At 41.8% G+C, this 21,342-nt stretch overlaps 2 protein-coding genes across 4 annotated transcripts in view; one reads left to right on the forward strand and one right to left on the reverse strand.

Annotated features, from left to right (window-relative positions):
• Positions 1-2,252: 2,252 nt before the first annotated feature.
• On the reverse strand, positions 2,253-5,432 carry LOC116078724. The gene is made up of 2 exons (XM_031354058.1): positions 5,226-5,432; positions 2,253-5,176 (listed from the first exon to the last, which is right to left on the reverse strand). Exons 1-2 carry the CDS (start codon positions 5,430-5,432, stop codon positions 4,523-4,525), a joined length of 861 nt encoding a protein of 286 aa, XP_031209918.1. The 3' UTR covers positions 2,253-4,522.
• Positions 3,487-21,342, forward strand: part of Ca10 (carbonic anhydrase 10) — a 494,944-nt gene continuing 477,088 nt past the window's right edge. The window contains exons 1-2 of one of the 3 annotated variants that reach the window (XM_031354912.1): positions 3,487-3,543; positions 5,089-5,725. In XM_031354912.1, coding sequence (XP_031210772.1) covers positions 5,665-5,725 — 61 coding nt within the window. In that variant the 5' untranslated portion in view covers positions 3,487-3,543; positions 5,089-5,664. Of the gene's footprint in view, positions 3,544-3,805; positions 4,160-5,088; positions 5,726-21,342 lie in introns of those variants that run through there. The other 2 variants (XM_031354911.1, XM_031354910.1) reach the window with 2 other exon arrangements.

The following is a 21,342-nucleotide window of genomic DNA, read 5'->3' on the forward strand; positions in this document are numbered from 1 at the left end:
AGTCAGATAGTTTGAATCTTGTAGTTTTGTTTTCTTTTTAGAAACAGTTTGTTCATTTTCTGGATATTTTGCTAGAGTCTTGTTTTGTTTGCTGAGATAGCCCAAGTTGCCCTTAGACTCAAAATAACCCCTGTCTCACCCTCTGGGATGCTGGGATTACAAGTATGTACCATCATGCCTGAATTTTTTGAGATTGTAATTGGGACCATATTAACTCATAATATGCCTGGATGAAATCATTATTTTAATATTATCGAGTTCTTTTTAAACCATTAACATGACATACCTTTTCTCTTTTAAATAATTTCAACTTTTGATAGTGATTTTATGTGTATATGCACATTAGATAAAAAACATTTGAATAAAAAAATTGAATGATGTTTGTCCAGCTGCTTCCCCTCAAATCCAGAACTAGAAAATCACCTGTATCTATCATTAGTTATATAAAGTAGGCTCTAAATATTCTTTTCCACACACATGGTTGATTGTGACTGACCTTAGAAATGCATTCACTGCAACAGAAGAAAGATCCTTCTGACACTACTCTTCTCAAGGTGGTAGATAGGACATGGAGGATGAAATATACATACAAAGTAAGGCTCAGGCCAATGTGAGCAAACCATCATGACATTGTTCAAAGAGAGAAAGATGGGGCAGAGCCTAAAGGACACAGTGAGCCCTTTGTGTTTGAATGCAGGCTAGTAGGAGAGCAAAAAATAAGAAAAAGAAAACATGATTGCCTTCATTTTCTAGTCCCATATGGACTACTTTTAAGAAGCATGCCCAAACAAGTGGTATGTTTTTACAAGTTTGACCAATCAGATGAGTCACTTGTTTTAGTAAGGTGAATTAAAGAGAAGATATCACCTCACCACCACCACCAAAATTCAGTGTTATCCTCCTGGGAAGTGGGACTGTATCCTAACGTCTATAAGGCAACTGATACTGTCTCTCACAGTTGAGCTTCATCAAAACTCTACTCAATTTGTAAAACACTCGCATTGAATTTGTAATAGAGAAATTAAAGGACTAGAAATGAGATAAGATTTCAGATGAGTTTCAGAGGAGGATTTTAAAAGATGTCAAGATATGAACATAAGGGACTGGGAAGATGTCTCAGTGCCATACTACCCTTGACGAAGACCTGAATTCAGTGTCCAGTACCCACATCCAATGGCTCACAAGCACCTGTAACTCCAGCTCAAAGGAATCTGATGCCCTCTTCTGGCTGCCAGGAGCACTGCACTCACTTAGGAATAAAAAGTGTGTACTGTACTCTGATTTAAAGATTCCCTACTTAATATTTTCTTACTGAGTTTTTATTTGGATTTAATGAGAGGATTTCACAATTTAAAATGAAACATATATAGATCAAGCCTATAAAACACTTAAGAAAATACTATTTCTTTTAGGAGATGCTAGTAAGGAACTCAAACACTCCGGACATGTTTTATTTATTGCCAGATTGCAAATGTAAGAGAATTGGCCTTTGGGTCCCTTGTTAGAAATGCTCTGGGCTGTTCCCAATTGCCAGTAATCTTTCCTTTCTCCTGATTTTAACGTAAGTAACTTTGAAGTTACATAGTCTGCCCGTGTGTTTTCATCCTGACTTTGACTGTCTGTATGTGTGTGGTGTGAACACTTAGACTTTTCCTAAGCGCTCAACGCTTCCCCCACAGTGACGCATTTCGTTTTATAAAGCATGTAGTGAAGTTACATAGTTCGGACTTTCCAGATGTTATGTCTATACTACCTGTTAGTAGCTGTAAGGTAAATAGACACTCTGAGATTGTTTTATAAGATATGGATTGCACCAGGATCTGCTATGGTGCCATCCAAATTTCATGTTGGAATCGAATCATCAGTGTGCTTATTTGAGGGTAGACCTATAGAGAAGTGATTAGGTCATAAAGAATCTACATTCATGAACGGAAGGATTTACCCTTATAAAACTATCACGGGAAGTGCTTTAAAATGTTTTTTGTCCTTCTATCTCCTGTTGCATAAGGGCAAAGAAGAACCCTTTCTCTCAATGTGGAATGCCCCAACCTCGGCTCTCTCCCAGCCTCCAGGAGTGTAAGAAATTATTTATAAACTTTGTGGGCTGTACTATTTTGTGAAAGTAGCACAAATGGACAAAGACAGGATGTTAATGATGACTAAGTGAGATAATTCATGCTAGGGACTCATCAATGCATGGTCTATAGAAATCAATCAACACATATTTTTTTAAAACTAAGAAATACTCTCATGAGTTTATTTTTTTTAAAAAAAACTACATTATAAACAAGAATAAATTAAACTTTTACCATGATAGAGGCAGATTTAGGCAGAAAAGAAAGGAAACAACTTATTTACTAGCGTTGGTCTTCAGGCAAAATGTAGAGGGAGGCACGATCTCTAAGCTTTTTGAAAAACATCCATTATGCTTTTCCGTTCTAAAACCACAACACTGTACTACAAATGCTTGATGTATGTAAGTCAGCCACTTGATATTTACATAATCCGTTAATAAGTGAATGGATGTGTGGTATAAAACCCAGTCACTTTGTTTGCACGTCCAGAGAGAAAGCTCTCCTGCTGGCAGTGAATCAGCTTGGAAGCACAGAAGGTAGGTCGCTATCCGTGGTGCTGACCTAGGATGGATCTGTTCACATTTGGCAAACTGCTTTTTTTTTCTCTCCGCTCAAAAATCCCTTTCATGCAGTCTACTTTCAAGGCACGGAGACAAACACTCCCCTATATGTTTCCCAAATGCGCTAATTCTCGCCATCTCTGATTCTTTTAATGTTCTAAAGTCTCAGTGTCTTTCCCGCTGAGCCTCAAAGTTCTCTACCTAAAAAGCATGGATTTATTTCATCTGAGCCTCGATTTTTTTAATGCGTTGGCCACCTGGAGTCCTTGGCTGTCGTCTCAGAAGGGGGAAAAAATCCCTTGGCCACGCCTCCTTCTTAAAGAGTAGGCAAGTCTGCCAGCGGTTCTTTTTTAGGATCCCTGGAGGCTGCAGAACTGGGAACCGCACACTCTGGTTCCTGCAGTCAGCTAGCAGCTTTCCTTCCTCCCATCGCCCCTCCCCCACGCTCCCCCTGGTCTCACGTCGCCAGACTTCCCAGTACAAAGAATCTCTAGACTCCCTAGACTCCATTCAAGAATCCGGGGAGCCCTCTGGTGTAACTACTTTGGCTCTAATGCCGCACCCTTAGATGCCACACAGTCTGGATGCCTCGTTCACTGTGTTCGCTGGATCTACAGTGCAGATCAAAAACATGGTTCTTCCCCACCTCCTTCCTTTCCACTTATTCACCCTTTCTATGCTTATTAGACCGTGGTTCACAGGGAAACGGCTTCTAAGCATCAGCAATTTAAAAGTACAAAAACATTCCCTGTGTGTTGTGCGTGTGTTTGTTGAGTGTGTCCATCCGCGCTTATGCAAAACCTCCCAACGTCACACTTGGCTATCCGGACAAGCTCCTCCAGAAATCCTAGATCTTTGCAGGGATTCCCTCTGTCCTGCCTTCCTCTTCTTCAGCACCCTTAAAAGAGGTAGGTCTGGGGCTTTCCTCCAGCCACTCCTGCCTTGATAGACGCACACAAAATCTGCTGCAGTTTTTCTTTTCCTCTTCAACCCTAGCCCTTTTAGGCGAGCAGTCCGGAGCGCAGGGTTTCCTAGCCTTTACCCCGCATCCGCACTGCATTCCCAAACCGCCTCTCCAGGGCTAGACCTTCTGCGGACCCGGCGGCTCCGGCTCCGCCTGGGTGGTGGGTGGTGCTCTCGCCGCCCCCTCCTTCCCCTGGGGCCCGAGAGAGCCGCGCGCTGGGCAAGAGTGCGCGCGCGCGCGGGCTTGCTGGGGGAAATCTCCTTCCCTGGAAGCTGCTGAGTGTCGCTGACCGAGAGTATCCCGGGGTCCATCAAAAGCCACCAAAGCGTTTGAGAGCTTTTCTAAAGAAAAACGGTGAATGAAAAAACAAGAAGGGGAACCCGTTTCCCGGGCGGCCCGGGTTTCCGATGGTATCGGATCCTCCCGAAGCTGCTCTGATAGGGACGCGCTTGGCGGCCGCTGGTACCCGGACTTAGAGCGTCCGTTGTGAGAGGAGGGAGGTGAGGGACTTGCGGGCAAGAGTTTCACCTGATCAGGGAACCTGCGAAAAGAACTGTGGGGTAAGTAGCCTTCTTCTGGCATCCGAGCAGGATGCGAGGGGCGGGGGGAGGGGGAGAAGAGGGAGGAGGGGGCAGGAGAGGGACGAAAAGGAGAGGGCAGGGAATGGATTATGAAAGAAAAAAAAAAAAAATCCTTCAAATTCCGCTGCAGAGGGAATGAGCACAGCGCAGTCCTTCCAAGATGAGTCCCGCACGGCTTTTCTGTAGTGAGCTAGCAGCCAAGAAGTTCTTTTTAAAGAAAAAAAGAAACTCCAAGCTCCTGGAGGGGAAGCGGGGTAGCCGGGCGGGGCGGAGTTCCAAGGCTGGCGCTTAGGGTCCCGGCCGAGGTAGTGGCCTGAAGTGCTGACACCCAGCTACCGTTCTTTATGTCCTCGCCGCCCTCCCCGGGACGGACTTTTTGCCTCCGCCCCCGGGTGCCTGGCCGCCCCGCTGACGTGGGGACTCCGGGCGGCAGCACGGACGCTCACCTGGCCGAGCCTTCTCCTCCCCCTCCTCCTCGTGCTCCCGCCCCCACCTGCCCTCCTCCTCGCCAAGTGGGAAGGCGTCGGGATCCGTAGGCGAGGAAATAACGACCCCTGCAGTTGCATTGCGGAAAATCTCGGCGGCGGTGCTAGTTGCGGGCGATGGAAGCGAGGCAACTGCGGGGTCCGGGGAGCCCTGGAAAATAGCAGGAAAGCGGAAAGCGCGCGTGCGGCGAGGGGAGTCAGTGAGACTCCCGACGCAGCCCAGTCCCAGGAGCCTAGCCTTGGGCTCCGCGTCCTGGAAGCACAGCCTGAACCCCAGCTTGGAGGCGGCAGGCAGCGCGAGGACTTGGGGAGCAGGGAGGGTCAACGGAGGCAGCTGGTGACCTGTGTTTTCGGGCAATAATCCCCGCTTCTCTCTCTTTCTCTGTGTGCGGTGTCTGCTCCTCTTCTCCCATCCTCCGGAAGCAGGAGAAGCGACCTGATCAGAGACAGCAGCCACCCTTGACCATGCCCCGGTGAAGGGGGGCGGACTTCGAGGGCAACTTGTCGCGGACTACCTGGGCTTTAGGCTACGGAGAGAAAGCAAAAGCCCGGAACTCTACAGCTCGGCCCAGCGGGGGGCTGTTGTCTATGTCTTCTTGGGGCGCCCGGCGGATCGGGGTCTCGGTTTTGCAGGAAAAGCCCAGCGCTGTTGGCTTCAGGTGGCTGCCGCCGCCGCCGCGGTCGCCGCAAGTGCTGTTTCCGCCGCTGGTGAGAGGAGCAGAGACAAGGGAGCGGGGAGACCTCCGAAGCAACGAGGCATCGGACATGTGTCAGCACATCTGGGGAGCACATCCGAAGAGCCCGAGGGGAGATTTGCCGAAACAATTCAAACTGCGTTATTGATCTTGGGGGTGACTGTCCCTGGCCGGCTGTCGGGTGGGAGCGCGACTGTGCGCTCTCTGGAGAGTGTGTGCGTGTGTGTATGTGTGTACCGTGTCGGGCTCCCCCTTTCCCCCCTGTTTTCCCGTCGAGTGATGCACCTGGAATGAGAATCAGAGGATGGAAATAGTCTGGGAGGTGCTTTTTCTTCTTCAAGCCAATTTCATCGTCTGCATATCAGGTACGGGACGTGCTGGGGTTACTGGAGGGGTGGTGTGCTCTATGGTGGTGTTTGGAATGTGTGGGGTTTTCTCATGTGCAGACTTAGGGCGGGAAGCAAGGAGGTGGCACGGTCCTTTTCCCCGTTCTGTGGCTTTGCTATCTTATGAATCAAAGACCTTCTGAGCCCAAGGGTGTGTGCAGGGGCTTCTCTCTCTCTCTCTCTCTCTCTCTCTCTCTCTCTCTCTCTCTCTGTGTGTGTGTGTGTGTGTGTGTGTGTGTGTGTAGGTGTGCCGCTATGGGTAGGATCTTTGTGGTATCCTGGCAGGGAGAAGGGATGGAGACTGAAAAAGAGGAGGCAGATGGGTGTTGATTTTCAACTGCTTTCCTGGCTGAGAACTCTGGCGCCGAAATATGAGCCTCGGTATCCCCCCACCCCACCCCCAACCCCTGGCTTCCAAAGTTCCCAAACTCAGAGATTCCTGCTGGCAAAATGGATGCAGAGCCTTGGTTTGGTAATCTAGGCACTTTATAGAGACTGCGGGAAGATGCGGGACTGGGGAATACCCCCCTCCATCTGCCTTCCCCAGTGCTGAAGAAATGTATCCTGGTGTTTGAAACCCCGCGGTGGCACAGTCCTCCCACCCCAAACACACCTTGAAACAATACAGTATTAGAAATGCTGCTTTAGATTAAGGTCTTAATTCCTAGTAGCAAGGATGTGCTGGCTCAGTTGCTGATCACAGGCTACTTGTGCCAGCTTGTGGCTTTTTTTTTTTTTTTTTTTTCCAAATGAGAATCCAGGGTGGGTGTTGAGGTGACTAAGGCAGGGTTTATGCCTGCCTGTAGCTTAGTATCCTGTGTTGGGAGGAACTGTCATTTCCAAGATGTATCTTTCTTGGTGCAGGAATTTAGGCTTGGAAGGAACTATGTAGATATTCCCCAGTCATTTGGCTCCTCCCATTGACCAGCACCCACTCCGTTTCCCTTGCACCTGCCATTTAAGCACTCAGGGTGTAGCCCATTTGCGGTTCTCTCTTCTGCCTGCATTCCCTCTGCAGAATTAGGGACTGAGCCAACTTCCCATGAAGTCTCCATAGGTAGATGAGCAGGAACCCTGCCTCTTTGAGCAGACGTGCTTGAGCAGCTTTGGAGGGTTTCCTGCCTCCTCCTTTAGCTTTGCCAGTCCCCACCTCCTAAATCAGACCTGAATCTGGCTATTAAAACCCCTTCTGTCTTTACTTTGGACCCAGTTCTAAATACTGCTGTTTAATTTTGATCTTCTCCAAAGACAGAATGGGAATCTGTTATGAGAAATCATATTTGGAGCTTGGCTACCTTACTAAAAAACATGTCATTGCAATATTTTAGAGAGTTATGTCCATATAGTAGACAAGGGAGTCTGGGGTCACTCCCCTTTACACACAGTGGGAATTCTTACTCTACTGCACACAGTAGGAATTCTTACTCTATTGTACTCTATCTTCCAGTATAAATATTGAGGTGACTTCTAAGGATTTATGCATCCTCTGACCAGGGATAGTTAGGGTGGCATCTCACAAGACCATATTACACATCTTTTACTGTATCTCTCTTGTTCCATATCATTCCACTACCTAGAAAATATACTTTTACTACCTCTCTCTGGTATCACAATCATTTTCAGAAGAGCCACTTGAGTTCCTGTAAGACTGGATAAAGTATAACATTGGGTGAGGGGCTGGACTTCCTTAAGAATCCTATTAGTCCCCAACCTCAAACCTTAATCTGGCCAGGCAATGAGATGGGGGAAATAAGCTGGGCAATAAGTCTGTTTTTAGCCTCAGAGTTATTAGTGGGATACCTGTCATGGCTGCATTTGATTTGGTGTGTCAGCAGCTAAATTATTCAGCTAGAAACATGAGGAGGATGTTATTTCCATCCCAGAAAGAGTGTGTATGGAGTGTGTGGTCTCTCACATGTATTTACCAAATAATCATCATTGCGATGTAATGAGGAGGATAAAAGTGTAAGCAAAACCAGTAGCTATTAACTAGATAGAAAACTCGGCTTCCACTCAGAGTGCTCAGCTAGAATCTGCATTGATGTGCACATCCTGGAGGTGTGTAGGCAAGGATGCAGCAGTGTGTGTTTACACATCACACAGTTGACTTCAGAAGCCCCTTCGGTGCCTGAAGCCAAGGGGTTTTCTTCCCAGCAGCACAGCTCCTTCTTCAGTGAAGTTCATGTATGTCTGAATTATGATTATTGAGATAATCATGACTCACAATTGCTAGTGTTTGGGGACTTCAGCTCTTCTCTTGCCATCTGACAGCCCGAGGATGTGCAGGAAGGCGAGGTGCTGAGGTTGAGTAATGATGCCTCAGAGAGGTCTTCCTGGGTCTTTCATTTCTGTTTCTGTGATTTGCAGTTTTAATTTACTCATGAATGAGTTTTACCAAAAGGAACAAAATGCTCTGATCACAGAATCCACTATCAGACGTTTTGAAATATAAAATGGGGTGGGGGGCACTTTTTCACCATCTTAGGATGAGCCTCTCTGGCCAGTAAATGGATGCTAATCCATATTACATTACCAGACAGTGAAGGATGAGGCATTGTTAGGCTCGACTTTATTATTGAGGAGCACAGGCTGGGAAAGGCCAGTAAAAATCTGCAGCATAAATATTTTGCAGGAAGAAAACACTGGTGGTAACTTTGCCTAGGGAAGGTCTGTGTAATGGAGTTCATTTGGGAGCCTTTGCTTTCAGGAACACCCTGGTCTTTGTAACTCAGCATTTTATTAACTCAAGACCCCACCCTTCATACACACAGACACATAGACACACACAGACACAGACACACACACATACACACAGAGAGAGGAAGAAAGACAGAAAGAGAGAGAGATGAGTTTCCTCTTTCTCTCCTTTATTTGAGTATATCATATAAAATATAGATGCTGGGGCTTGGTCTCTTTTGTAGCTCTGCTGAAATAATCTGGTTGGCAAAAGGACTAAGAGCCCATTTTGGCCAGGGTTACCTTGCTTCTGAGCAAGGAGCATGCATATCATCCACTGGAGGGATCATACCAATGTTGGCAAGTTAGCGACAGCACAACAGAGCTTAAAAGAGAATGCCATGGTCTGGAAACTAAATGTATATGTCATTTGGCTGAAGATGTAAGGTAGCAGGGGTCTGTAAAGAGACCAGGAAGGGAAGAAGAGGTAAAGAAGGTTGAGAGGGAGAGAAGAAAGAAGAGAGAGAGAAGTGAGAATGAATGTGTTTTTCCTCCATGCTAGCTAGAGGACCACTGCTTTTCTTTCAGCAAAGGCAGCTTAGCTCAGTGAGAATGAAGGCTGAGGAGCACAGGAGGGAATCTCCTGGTCCAAAGACAGCAGCCTGATTGAATTCGCACGTTATACTCCCGCTTCCCCACTTATGTAACTTCACCATGTGCCAGTTTGTTCATGAAAACAGTAATAGCCATTTAATCATGGGACAGCACCACACATTTTAAATTTAATGTACATGCTTTGATTTGTTCCTTCTTAGAATTTGTCAAGGGTAATTCTATAGGTGGGGCAACCAAAATCCATGGTGGTTTTGGAGAATTCGCATCCAGGTCTGAGTAGAAAAAAAAAAATTCATATATTCTTTTAAGTTTTGGTTCAATACTTTTCTAGTTTGATTTTTTTTACTACTTATTTGATTTTTAAAAGTTAGCTATGTCTAATTGAAAGAATAATTCATGCTAAATTAATGCTATGCTTCAAGAACTCGAAAGTAAAAGTTTTAGGCAATTTATACTATAAATTTATACTGGAAAGCTAAAACTGTAGTAACATGACACTTGAATTGGACTTAAATCTGTCCATCAGATGAAACTATTACCCAAGTAGCTCTGGAATCTTTTAATCATCATTTACTATAAGGAAAGGTTACTTCATATTTTATATACTCCTTTTCTAACCTAAAAGCTAAAATTGTTTTATGTACAGAAAAGAAGTAATAATAGGATGCCACTTTATTATATGCTTAGATGAGATGATAAATGATGTTTAATTATTTTTCACTTAGCATAGTGTCTGGTACCTAGGAAGCAGACATTAATATCAACTATTATTTATTTTCTATAAATGTTACTGTATGTAGAATTGATTCAAATAGAGGAGAACTTTTTTGTACTTCCCTGTTGGCTTCATTAAAAAGCAATAAGAATTATCAGTCAAGGGACTATGGGGATGACTTACTTGTTAAAGTTCTTGCTGCACAAGTGTGGACCTGAGTCCAGATCTCCCACAATACTATAAAAAGCCAGGGACAGCAATTCCTATGTAGGAAAGTGAGTCAAGCAGATACCCTGAGCTCACAGGCAGCTCAGCTGTGTCAGTGAGCTCCAGGTTCACTGGCAGGCCAGGTCTCAAAAAATAAGATGGAAAGCCATTGAGGAAGGCACCCAATGCTGACTTCTGATATCCACATACAAGCACATAAACATTCATGTGCATATGAATTCATACCTACATATATGTAACACACACAAACACACACAAACACACACACATATAACACACACACACACACACACACAGTAGCCAGCATATTTTGTATCATAGAGTACAGATCCCACATCCATGAAACTCTTAAGAAAACCAGAAGTGTATCTTGATTGAACTTCTCATACAAACAAGACTAGTAGCATTGGATTTTAGTGCATCATCAGGAATGTTCTATATTGAGCAAGATAAGGCTTGGGGAATCAAATGGAATAATTGTGTCATTAGCAATATTATTTCCTTAAATCGGTGGTTCTCAACCTTCTTAATGCTTTGAACCTTTAATACAGTTCCTCATGTTGAGTTGACCCCTACCATAAAGGTATTTTGGTTGCTACTTCATAACTATAATTTTTCTACTTTTATGATATCTGGTATGTGACCCCTGTGAGTGTCCCATAGGTTGAGAATTAGTGCTTTAAAGTATTTTGCTGTGTGAGATGTCAGAGTCAATGACAGACAACCATCATCCTAGACAAAATTCTCCAGGCAGTGAATGGAAAGAACCTTACCAAGTAGTAGAAAATCTCAAGAGTAGAAGAGAAATGTCCATGTGGAGAATTCTTTCCTTGGATACAGAGAGATTGATTAACTGACATCTGAAGACACCAGGACCAAACACCTATCTCATGACCTGCATTAAGCATTTCATATTTGGATTTGAGGTTTCACTTTAGAGGAAATCCAAATGCCATAAGTCTGTAAGACTGCAAGTCCTTTAAGAAAGCATATGGATGCTAGAAAGGTCATCCCACAACCCAACTCTATTCTAGTCACATACATGGTATAGGCAATTGTCTTAGCTTCTAGTCTTGAGTTCCTCACCTGTAAAACAGTATTTATTTGCCTTGTCTATTTCTAAAAGATTATTTGAACCAAATCAGAAATGATAAAGCATCCTTCATGCTTTGCATATATAAAGTATTTAAATTATTGGATGAGCCAAGATTAAAACACAGCTATAAAAGCAAAGTTGAGAGGCCTGTGGAGAATATGGAGTGACATAAAACTATCTAAAAATGCATAATTGCTTAGGTGTAGTTTAGTATAATGCATTAGTATGTCTAATGTTAGAAAGCATTAGGAATGATATCCAATTGTCTAATACATAGTATAAATACTATAGATGAGGAAAATGACTGTGAAAGAAAATGAAGATGGTAGATTGATGTTTGAGTGTGGAATCAATGAAATGGAAATCACATTAGCAAAGAAGCAGGTATGAGTGAATGCTTAGGAAGGAATACCACGGCAGAAATCCAATGTTTTCTTTGAGAGACAATTGGGTGTCAGGAAGAGCCCTCTTAGGAAGCTAAAATACTAGAAAATAAGTGTACAAATCATTTGGAATTCTCTTAACAATATGTCGCATTGCATTAATTCAATGAGTTGAACTCATTCCATACCAATTCTCCATTCTCACTGCTTTGGGTCCCAAGTTACTGTTGACCACTTCATGTTTCTGCTATACTTGGCATGGCTTGTGCCTATTTGGGATCATAGACAATTCAGGGTTTATGATGTGGAGAGAGTTGAGTATTCTTATCTACATGGAGAAATGTAGATTTGACACTACCTGATGCTGTAGTTACAGCAAGGAAACTATGAGGATAACAAAACAGGATTGGTTGAATGCCTAGCATAATATCTGAACTACAATAACAATGGGCCAAATTGTGCATGTGGGAGAATCAGCATAGGCTGTGGAACAAACAGAAGCCCACACGTGAAGGACAAGTTTGTCAGCCATTCTCTAGAAGGTTATTATGTGGTGGTGGTGTTGGAGAAATAAAGTAGGCTCAGTGGGATAACTCTTTTTCATCTATAAAGTGAAGATTAGAGACACACACAAACAATCTGCCCATGTGTCTGGCATGCAGCAGTTGTACAATGAATTGAAGCTACCCCCCACAAATAACCCTACTTCATTATGACTGATATAAATAACATTGCTTCTAATGCTTGAAAATGTTTTTTTTTTGTAAATACCATATAATCCTTTAGCCATTTTCTCATGTTCAATACTGTTCAACACACACACACACACACACACACACACACACACACACACACACACATACACACACACAGACACACACATTGAACAATTCCAATTCCTGGTCCTAAGTTGTTTTATATGATAATGAATACTACATTATAGAGGTTTATAGACTATACTGGGAATGTGAAGGAAAAGCAGTTAGCTCTTGGTGTTTGAAAGTGAGAAAGGGAAAGATTTATAAAGATGAAAATATCTGAACTAGAAAAAAGCATGAAATTTCAAAGTAAAGGGCAAGATAGAAGAGGAAACCCATAAGGAAATAATAATGTGTTCATAGCACAAAGCAAAAATGTCAAGAGTGAAGTGAACTGGGCATATGGACTCAAGGGTTTAAATAATTGGCTGGAACTAGGGTTACAAACCAAGCTGCAGTCACCAGGAAGGTCTCCCAAGCCAAGATGAAATGTTGAGACCTTAGTATTTTTGTTACAAGGAGCACAGGAAAAAAAAAGATGTAATCTATTTTGTGTTGACTTACACAATACATTTGTACTTTGACTATTGGAAGCAATAGCCTAGAAACTAAACTCTCTTCATTCCTCATCACCTTTATGCTTGATGACAGAACACACAGAATTATCTTTTTAAAAATTCCAGCCATTAACAATATAGTGAGTTCCAGCCTCAAACAAAGCAAACACCACTAAACAACAACAACAACAACAACAACAACAACAAAATGCCCCAAATCCAGCAACAACAAAACCCCCTAATTTTCCTAAATCAGCTATGTCAGTATAGAACATTCCAAGGGACAGGCCAAACAGAAAGGGTCATTTTCCTAACTCTTAGAACCCAGCCTTACCTTGATGCTTTTAACCCTTGGTGTTTGCATATTAAACAAATGAAAATATCTTAACTCTAGATGTTGTACTTGAATAATAATGATTGTATTTGTTAGATAGGGCAAAGAAGGAAGTATCTACGTGTACATTTGTGTCATGAAACTTTAGACTATACAACAGATGCTGCCACCCTTGCATGAAACAGGTGGTCAAGTCACTACCCAATATTCTGCATCAGTTTTACCTAACTATACTCTATACAACTCTTGTTTCCAGTATATTGCATGTTCACTTTGGAAAACGTTTATGATCCACCAAATTACAAACTCATTGTATCCTTTTAATAGTACAGTTGATATGAAGAGGATATTCATCATCTGTCTATATTTCTATCTCTATCTGTTTATCTATCATCTATCTATCATCATTATCTATTTATCTACAGATATATAAATACATACTGGTATACAAACCTAAAATAAAATAGTTTTCTTTGTTCTCTTCATCATACAATGCCTATTGCGCCTGCTCTAATCTTTCCAGGCATTTGGAATCAATCAGAATGAGTCAAATACTGAAATTTTCCTTCAAGAACTTATTATACACTAAGAGATGAATTTTCAAGTTGTGTGGTAAATATTGTAATAAGGATAAAAGTAGTGAGAACAGGGAGGGAATATCTGACTCATTTTTCAGGTAGGGGCAGGTAGGAAGAAGAGGGCAGGCACCATTAGGATGCTTGGGCTGAGTTTTGATGTCAAATGTTGGCTTGGAAGGTGTGTGCTTATTAACCAGGAGGTGTGATATGGAGCAGCAGTACTGGAACCATATCTGCAAAAGTAGAATAATGAAACTCGTCACTGTGATTTCAGTGGGTGTCACAAGGGCAATGTGATAACTAGAGAGTGGACGAGGTCAAGATGGAAATGTGCTCAGAACGTCTGGCTTTAATAACAGTGACACTTGGCGAATAATAATGATGGAGAAAACTGCCCAGTGCCACTCTGTGTCAGAAAGGTCTCTGTTTGAGACCCAAGAGAGTGTGGTGTTTGATCACTCACTTCATTAGGAAGAGACCTGTCAAGAAAATGTTTATGGCACTGGTTTAGACATGCCCCATTTGGCTGAAATCACTAAGCATTTTCCAATATTATTTCTGGTTCCAGATGGCTTCCCCAGAACCTTTTGAAGAAACTCAGGTATACAGATCAGTGTTCAATTTCCTTATAGAGTTTATTACTAAGCTTCTATACTTTACGGAAAACATCCAGAAATCTATTGATCTACCCATGTTTTGGAACATCTCAAGCAGCACCTAATTTATCTTATTGTTGAACATTTCCTTTTTTCTTTTTGCAGTTTTCATCCCAAGTAATTTTAAATACAACTTTAAAGGATTTCCAGCATGTAAAGTCTGGGGAAGGATCTTCCAGTAATGTCAAGGAGTCTAGGAATGCCTTTATTACAAAGCCAGGATTGTTCTTTATTGTGGGATTCTGCTGTTAGTAGGGTATCAGAGGTTTGGGGTTGATTATATTTGCATGAAGGAGCCATCAGGATGGCAGGGGAGAGATTATCCATGGTTATGAAGGAGATAGTCTACAAATGTCTTTGCCTCCTGGTCTGGGAAAGGTGACAGTTTTGTCATAGCAGATGCAGAATTCATCCTTAACTCTGTCCAATACTTCATGCCCAGTGGCTTAAAGGGGCTGGCAGTAGAAAATGAAGCTTGTGACTTTCAGTTCAGGTTTTCAGAGCCAAGTTTTGCTGGCTCTGCAGCACATTTGGCAGTGATGTCAGAGTTGGAATAAACACATTTACTGGAGGATATGAGTCAACATAATTCCATTCTGCTCCTCCCCTCTGTGTCCTCACTCCATACACTGCTACCTTATACCCTCACTGAAAATAATACAGCTGACAGAATTTACTGAGTGAGCACAGCCTTTTCCTCTGAAGTTAGTATTAGCAAGGAATGACTCATAGGGCTCTAAAAAAATCAATGCATAAGGAAACATATTTACAGCAGGTTTCTTTTGTTTTGCTTTCTTTTCCCAGTGTTTAATATGTTTGACTATTCATGAGACAGAAGATAATGAAAGGATCCTTCTTATAATGTAGGCCACGGACCAAGCTATAGTAAATTGTAGTGAACAAAATACAATGACATTGGTCCTTGCAGAATGCACATGTCATAATATACAAGCTTTGTAGTTTGCATTGCCCATCGCTCAGCCCAGTTCCTGACATTTAGAAGAGGCCCAATATGAACAAATCAATTAATACATAAATGAACAGAAAGGAGTGATTTAGAATTACTTCTTGACTTCCTAAGAGAATAAGAGACAAGAAGTAATGTCATAGGAAAGAGAGGTAAATAAGATACCTGTGTCAGGTATACTCTTGCTTCTACTATGTAATTTTGTTGGTGGATTTTCAAATGTGCAAGAAGTCCGAGAAAAAAAAAAGGGGGGGCAACCTGTTGGATAGTTTTGTCTTTTTCAAGTTAAACTCATAGGTTTGCTATGAGTCATATGACTCAAAAACCATCCTTATTTGAGGTAGGTACTCATTAACATGTATTTCATCTCTTTTGTGTCCTTGACACCAGAGTAAAGACATGAACTTCTAGATGCAGGGATTCAGAATTGTTACTTTGTTGGTGTCCTTTCTGTCCCTGGTAGAGGGGATTTCAGGGCATGTCATGTTTCCCATCATGGGAGAAAATAGCACATCAGGGAGATCACTGTCCTTCAGTTAGTTCTTTACTAGAGTATTCAAGGGTCCCCATTTTGACCCTTGATACAGAGAATTATAGGAAATGACTGGTGGCTATGATGTTTTCAGACTTGTGTCACACACACACACACACACACACACACACACACACACACAAATATTACTTCTCACATTTTTTCCCACAGTACCATGTTTAAACCTGGCAAAAGTAACTTAAGAAAGGAGGAGTTCTTTTTGGCCCATGGTTCTGAGACGGGGTCCACTGCATCTGGGATGTCATGGAAATAGGAATATGAGGCAGCTGGTCACATTGCATCTGTTGTCACGAACTAAAGAGCAATAAATACTGGTGCCCAGCTTTTTTTTTTTTTAATTAAGTATTGGAATTATTCATTGTGATGTCCTTATTCAGGGTGGGACTGTCCCACCCCAGTTAACCCAGACTTCAAATGCTCCCTCACAGGCACATCTGAGGTTTTTCTTCTAGGTGATTCTAAACCTTGTCAAGCTGATGATTGATATTAGCCAACATATGAATTTTGTAAACATGGGTGGAGTATCTAACTACTTCTTATTGGAGAGAACTACCAAGGGCATTGGAGCTGAGGTATCAGAGTGGAGCTGCTGTACAGGGGAGCTGAGGTATCAGAGTGGAGCTGCTGTACAGGGGAGCTGAGGTACCAGAGTGGAGCTGCCGTACAGGGGAGGCGTTTGCCTCACCTGATTGGTTTTAGCAAGTGTGTGGAAATGGTGATCACCTGGATCATTTTTTTGTCTTGCTATTTTACTTATAAGAAAGGGGAGAGTTTAAAGACAAAGTGTTGTTCTTGTTAGCATCTGACTCCTGGTGTATGAGGTCAGGAGACAAAGCATCTGAGGGCATTCTTGTTCCACTGCTTGCCCTGGGTACCAATAGTGATGTGTTACCTTGTCATCTAATTCACCATAATAACCCAGTCCCCAGCTGCTGTGACTCAAACCCCTGTAGAATAAAATACAAAGTGAAAAGTCTCACACACAGACACACGCACACACACACACATTATATTTGCAACAAGTCCAATCCCTGATTTTCCATTCTGGAGAAATTCTTTTTGGCTCTATAGATTGGATTAGTGCAGTGCTGTGCCTGAAGACCTGCAGTCTTGGAGATATGAGTGGGTGTGGTCTCTTTATGTTCCTTCTCCTGCTTTTGAAATCGCTGGGACTTTGTCAAGTAAAGTGTTTTTATTGTGCTACAATTCCAGGTAAGACATGTGGACTGAACTAACGAGTAAATGCTTGTTAAGCACCTACTATTTAGGCTAATTGTGTATTCAAATGAGATGCTCTTCTTTCATCTCTATCAGTTGCAAGGCAGAAATTATAGAAGTGTTTTGTAGCCACAAACCTGATTTACATTGCGACTCATTCGGTTTATCTTAATGCAAATAGTGTATAAGTCTCAAAAAATTTAGGAAAGATATTTGGTCCCTATAGACAGAACTTGTTTTTACCAAAGTTTGAAGATTCCAACTTTCATATATACATGCTTTTGAAAACTTTATTTCTCAAGTATTTTCTCATGTGGCTTCATTACTGTAGCAGTTCAGGAAATCTTGGATTCAGATAAATCCCAAAGCCAATGACATAAGACTTGGAAGCTTCTTGCTCACATGAATTGTCCAGTAGCTGTCAGCATGTATGTGTAACAGCTTGGAGTCTCCCAGCCTAGCTTTGTGCCCAGTTCAGGGCAAAAGGTTTGATGAACAGTTAGTGCCTGAGTTAGGGTTTTATTGCTATAAAGAGACACCATGACCATGGCAACTCTTAAAAAGGAAAATATTTGATTGGGAAAGGCTTTCAGTTCAGAGGTTCAGTCCATTAGCATCGTGGCAGGAAGCTGGCAGCATGCAGAAAGACATGGTGCTGGAGAGGCAGTTGAAAGTTCCTTATCTGGATTGGCAGGCAGCAGGAAGAGAGAGCAAAACTGAGCTGGGCTTGCCTTTTGAAACCTCAAAGCCTACCCCAGTTCCTTTAACGAGGCCACACCTACTTGACCAAGGTCACATCTCCCAATAGTTCCACTCCCTATGAGCCTATGGAGACCATTTTCATTCATATCATCACAGTTAGCTAATATTATTTCTTGTTATATTTTTAAAATAATCTGTGCATCTAAAGTAGCATCTTTTAATAATTATTTTCTGCTAGTTAGTGATGTGTTTTGTTTCAAGTCTGTGCCCTTTTGTTAGCTTTTCATATCTGTAGCTCATTACTTCTTTTGAATTATTTCCTTAAACTAATTCTTACAAATTGTAATTTCTCCCTTACAAAATTTCATCTGGTTTTGTCATGATAACCTAATTACAAACTGTTTATAAGCTTCTAGATATACACCCAAATTTATATTTGGCCTGGATGTATATATAGTATGGTGAACATCCATAGTTTAACAATGATATTCCTTTCCTTGAAAGCTACTTAACCAAACCTAAATTGCTCTGGCATTGAAATGCTACTGTAATTTGCAAATCAGACCAGAGACAGAAAACTGCATCTAAGGAGCACAGACCTCTCTTGGGTCTAGAAGTTTAAGACTTATGTAATATTCCTGGAACATATTTTTATTAAGATACTGAGGGCAAGAGAATAGGCCGATTTGCAGAAAATATTGGGATGGGAGTTTGGACCTGACATAATTACTCTTAGCTTGCTAGCTCTGTAGGGTGGAGTCAGTCACCCACCACTGCCTTGATCCTCAGTGTTCTCCTTTTAAATAACAATCCTAACCTATCTAACACAGGCACTGTAGAGTGCTCAGAGAATTTTACAGAATTTTCATTGATACTAAATGTCTCTAGGCCTTAAAAAGCCAAAGTAGCAAGGTTTAGAGTGTAGAAATACCTCTAGTGGTGTGTGTGTGTGTGTGTGTGTGTGTGTGTGTGTTGGTGTGTATGAATGAATGCATGACAAGTACATGGTGTGGATGTCAGAGGACAATTTGGGCTATTAGTCCTCATCTTCCACTTTGTTTGAGACAGAGTCTGTTTTTATTGTTTTCTGCTCCATATGCCAGACTAGCTAGCCTACAAAACTTCAGGTGTTCCTCCTGCCTCTACTTCCCATCTCCCCATTGGAATGTAAGCATTATAGACATATGTACTACCTGGCCAGCATTGAAGTAGTTCTGGATATTTGAACTCATGTCCCTGTGGTTGTGTAGCAAGCAGGTTTACCCATTGGGCCATTTCCTCATCCACAGGGCCATTTCCTCATTCACAGGGCCATTTCCTCATCCACAGGGCTACTTCCTCATCCACTGGGCCATTTCCTCATCCACTGGGCCACTTCCTCATCCACTGGGCCATTTCCTCATTCACTGGGCCATTTCCTCAGCCCCAGGCACTACCATGAGATTGTAAACATTAAAGTGACTTTCTAGAGAGGAAAGCATGAGATAGGAGTGTATGAGGATAGCTTAAATTATATTTGTAGGATGGTGATTTTGTGTGACATCGTAGACTCTTAGCAAGACCCTGGGGACTAAAGTAAGGGTATATACACTGGCTGCTACATAAAAAAAAAAAAATTGTTGAAGATGTTGTATATTCTTCTTTTTTTATACTTTACTATCAATTCTGCTGATAGTTACTGTGTGTCCTCATCTCTTAGTAAGTCTCATGATATCATTTGTGAACTGCAGTAGATAGCATTTGTCTGTGATATTAAGGGAGACTGATATTTTCTTTTAAAAAAATGTAGAATGCTGCTTGAGCTATAGATTGCACTTGATACATAGTAAGGTTTGCTAATTGTTATGGTGGAAGCTGAAAGAACAAGACACACTGGGTAAAATTAGGAATTTGGCAATATTGTGTAAAACATGGAGATTAAATGAGCCAATGCATGCAAAAGTATTTAGCACAGTGGCTGTGTATAGAACATAATCAGTTAAGGTTGGTTGAATTTGATTCACTCAAGGGAGCTAGGATGTTTAGGGAATTTTAAAGGTAGAAAGAGGGAAGTTAATTATGGTTTTCCCTAGAAAGATCTTCAGAGACAGTTTACTGGGTCTAACCACATTTTTCTTTATTTTCATTTATTTAATGGGCACATTTTCAATTTTAGCTATGCTTTAAACTTGTCAAGGTTTCCGGTGTGTATTGTCTCATGTCACCCTGTAAAAACCCAACTTCGACAGGAGAATCATAAACTGAATTCCTGTTATCATCATCACCATCTTCCTCTTCCTCCTCCTCCCCTCATTTTATTATTATTATTATTATTATTATTATTATTATTATTATTATTATTATTATTATTTAGTAAATATTGACTGTTGGCCAGAAAAATAAAAAAAATTAAGTATCACATACTAATCCATTTTCAGTAGAAAACAGAATACTTAACCTCACATGCTCAAAGACTGTCACTCACTCTTTTTGCAAACTGACTTCTTTATTTTGGCTCGTAAATCAGTCTTGCCGGCTCTCTCCAAGTATTAATTTGTGCACATGGCAACCTCAACCATGTTTTCTTCAATGGGTTTGCAAATGAAAACATAGCTTTGATTTGGTTTAAAATTCACTTGGGAAAAGGATTTTTAAAATGATAATTAAATGCTGGGCTGGTGCTGGCATTATGACATGGTTCATTTTTAAATATTAGTCTGAAAGTGTTAGCAAAAAGGCATAAAAGAAAAACCGACATGAAAAAAGGACAGATGATAAATGCTGCCTGTGTTGATGTTAAGTAAAGACAAGTAAACTGTGCCCTGAGTATTTCTCTAGGGAGTCTATTTTAGAGACTTTTCTGAACATTCAGGCTGTATGTGAGATTTTTTTCCCTGGTCACGTTAGCAGAGGCTGGATTATAACTGAGAATGCGGAGACTAATGGCCTGTTGGGACTAATCCACTAAACCTCTACTCCTGTTTCTCTTAAATTGATTGAATTTAGAAAAGCTGAAGACAGACCCACACCAACCATCCCGCTGTGAGATCTGCATGATGTAATGAGTTCCAAGAGCTTTAAAGGACATGCAAGTGAGGACGGGGAACCCTTGTAGAATATCATCACTTTGGTGATCCTTCTCTTAGCAATTGTTGACTAAATCTCAGAGCTGTCTTTTGTTATCTTAATTTATTTAAAAAAAAAAAAGAATGCATTTCACATGCATAAATCTAAAATTAGTAGTGTTGGGGCTAGAGAAAGAGCTCGGTGGGTAAGAGCACTTACCCCCTTCTGCAGAAGATCCAAATTAGGCTCCTAACACTCACTTCAGGTGGCTCCCAACTACCTGTGTCTCCACCTTGGGAGAATCTGTTATCCTTGGTCTCTGGAGGCACCTGCACTCTTGTGGGACAGAGAATGTGTGGGAATCCCTCTGCTATACAGTTGTCACAAAAAACAATTTAAGGCTCACAGTGTCAAATGGGGAAGGTCTGAAGAAGTTCAGTACATGGCCCCTGGAGCATGTGGCAGAGGCTGTTCCTGTCATGCTTGCTCAGGAAATGGAGTGTGATAGGAACCAG

The sequence above is a fragment of the Mastomys coucha genome, unplaced genomic scaffold (genome assembly GCF_008632895.1).
Source record: "Mastomys coucha isolate ucsf_1 unplaced genomic scaffold, UCSF_Mcou_1 pScaffold5, whole genome shotgun sequence".
Lineage (NCBI taxonomy): Eukaryota > Metazoa > Chordata > Mammalia > Rodentia > Muridae > Mastomys > Mastomys coucha.

Coding starts and splice junctions, on each gene's coding strand:
- LOC116078724 (XM_031354058.1), bottom strand. CDS start 5,432: ATGTCCGATGCCTCGTTGCTTCGGAGGTCTCCCCGCTCCCTTGTCTCT. Junction 5,177..5,225: donor GCCCCCCGCTGGGCCGAGCT/GTAGAGTTCCGG, acceptor AAGCCCAGGTAG/TCCGCGACAAGTTGCCCTCG.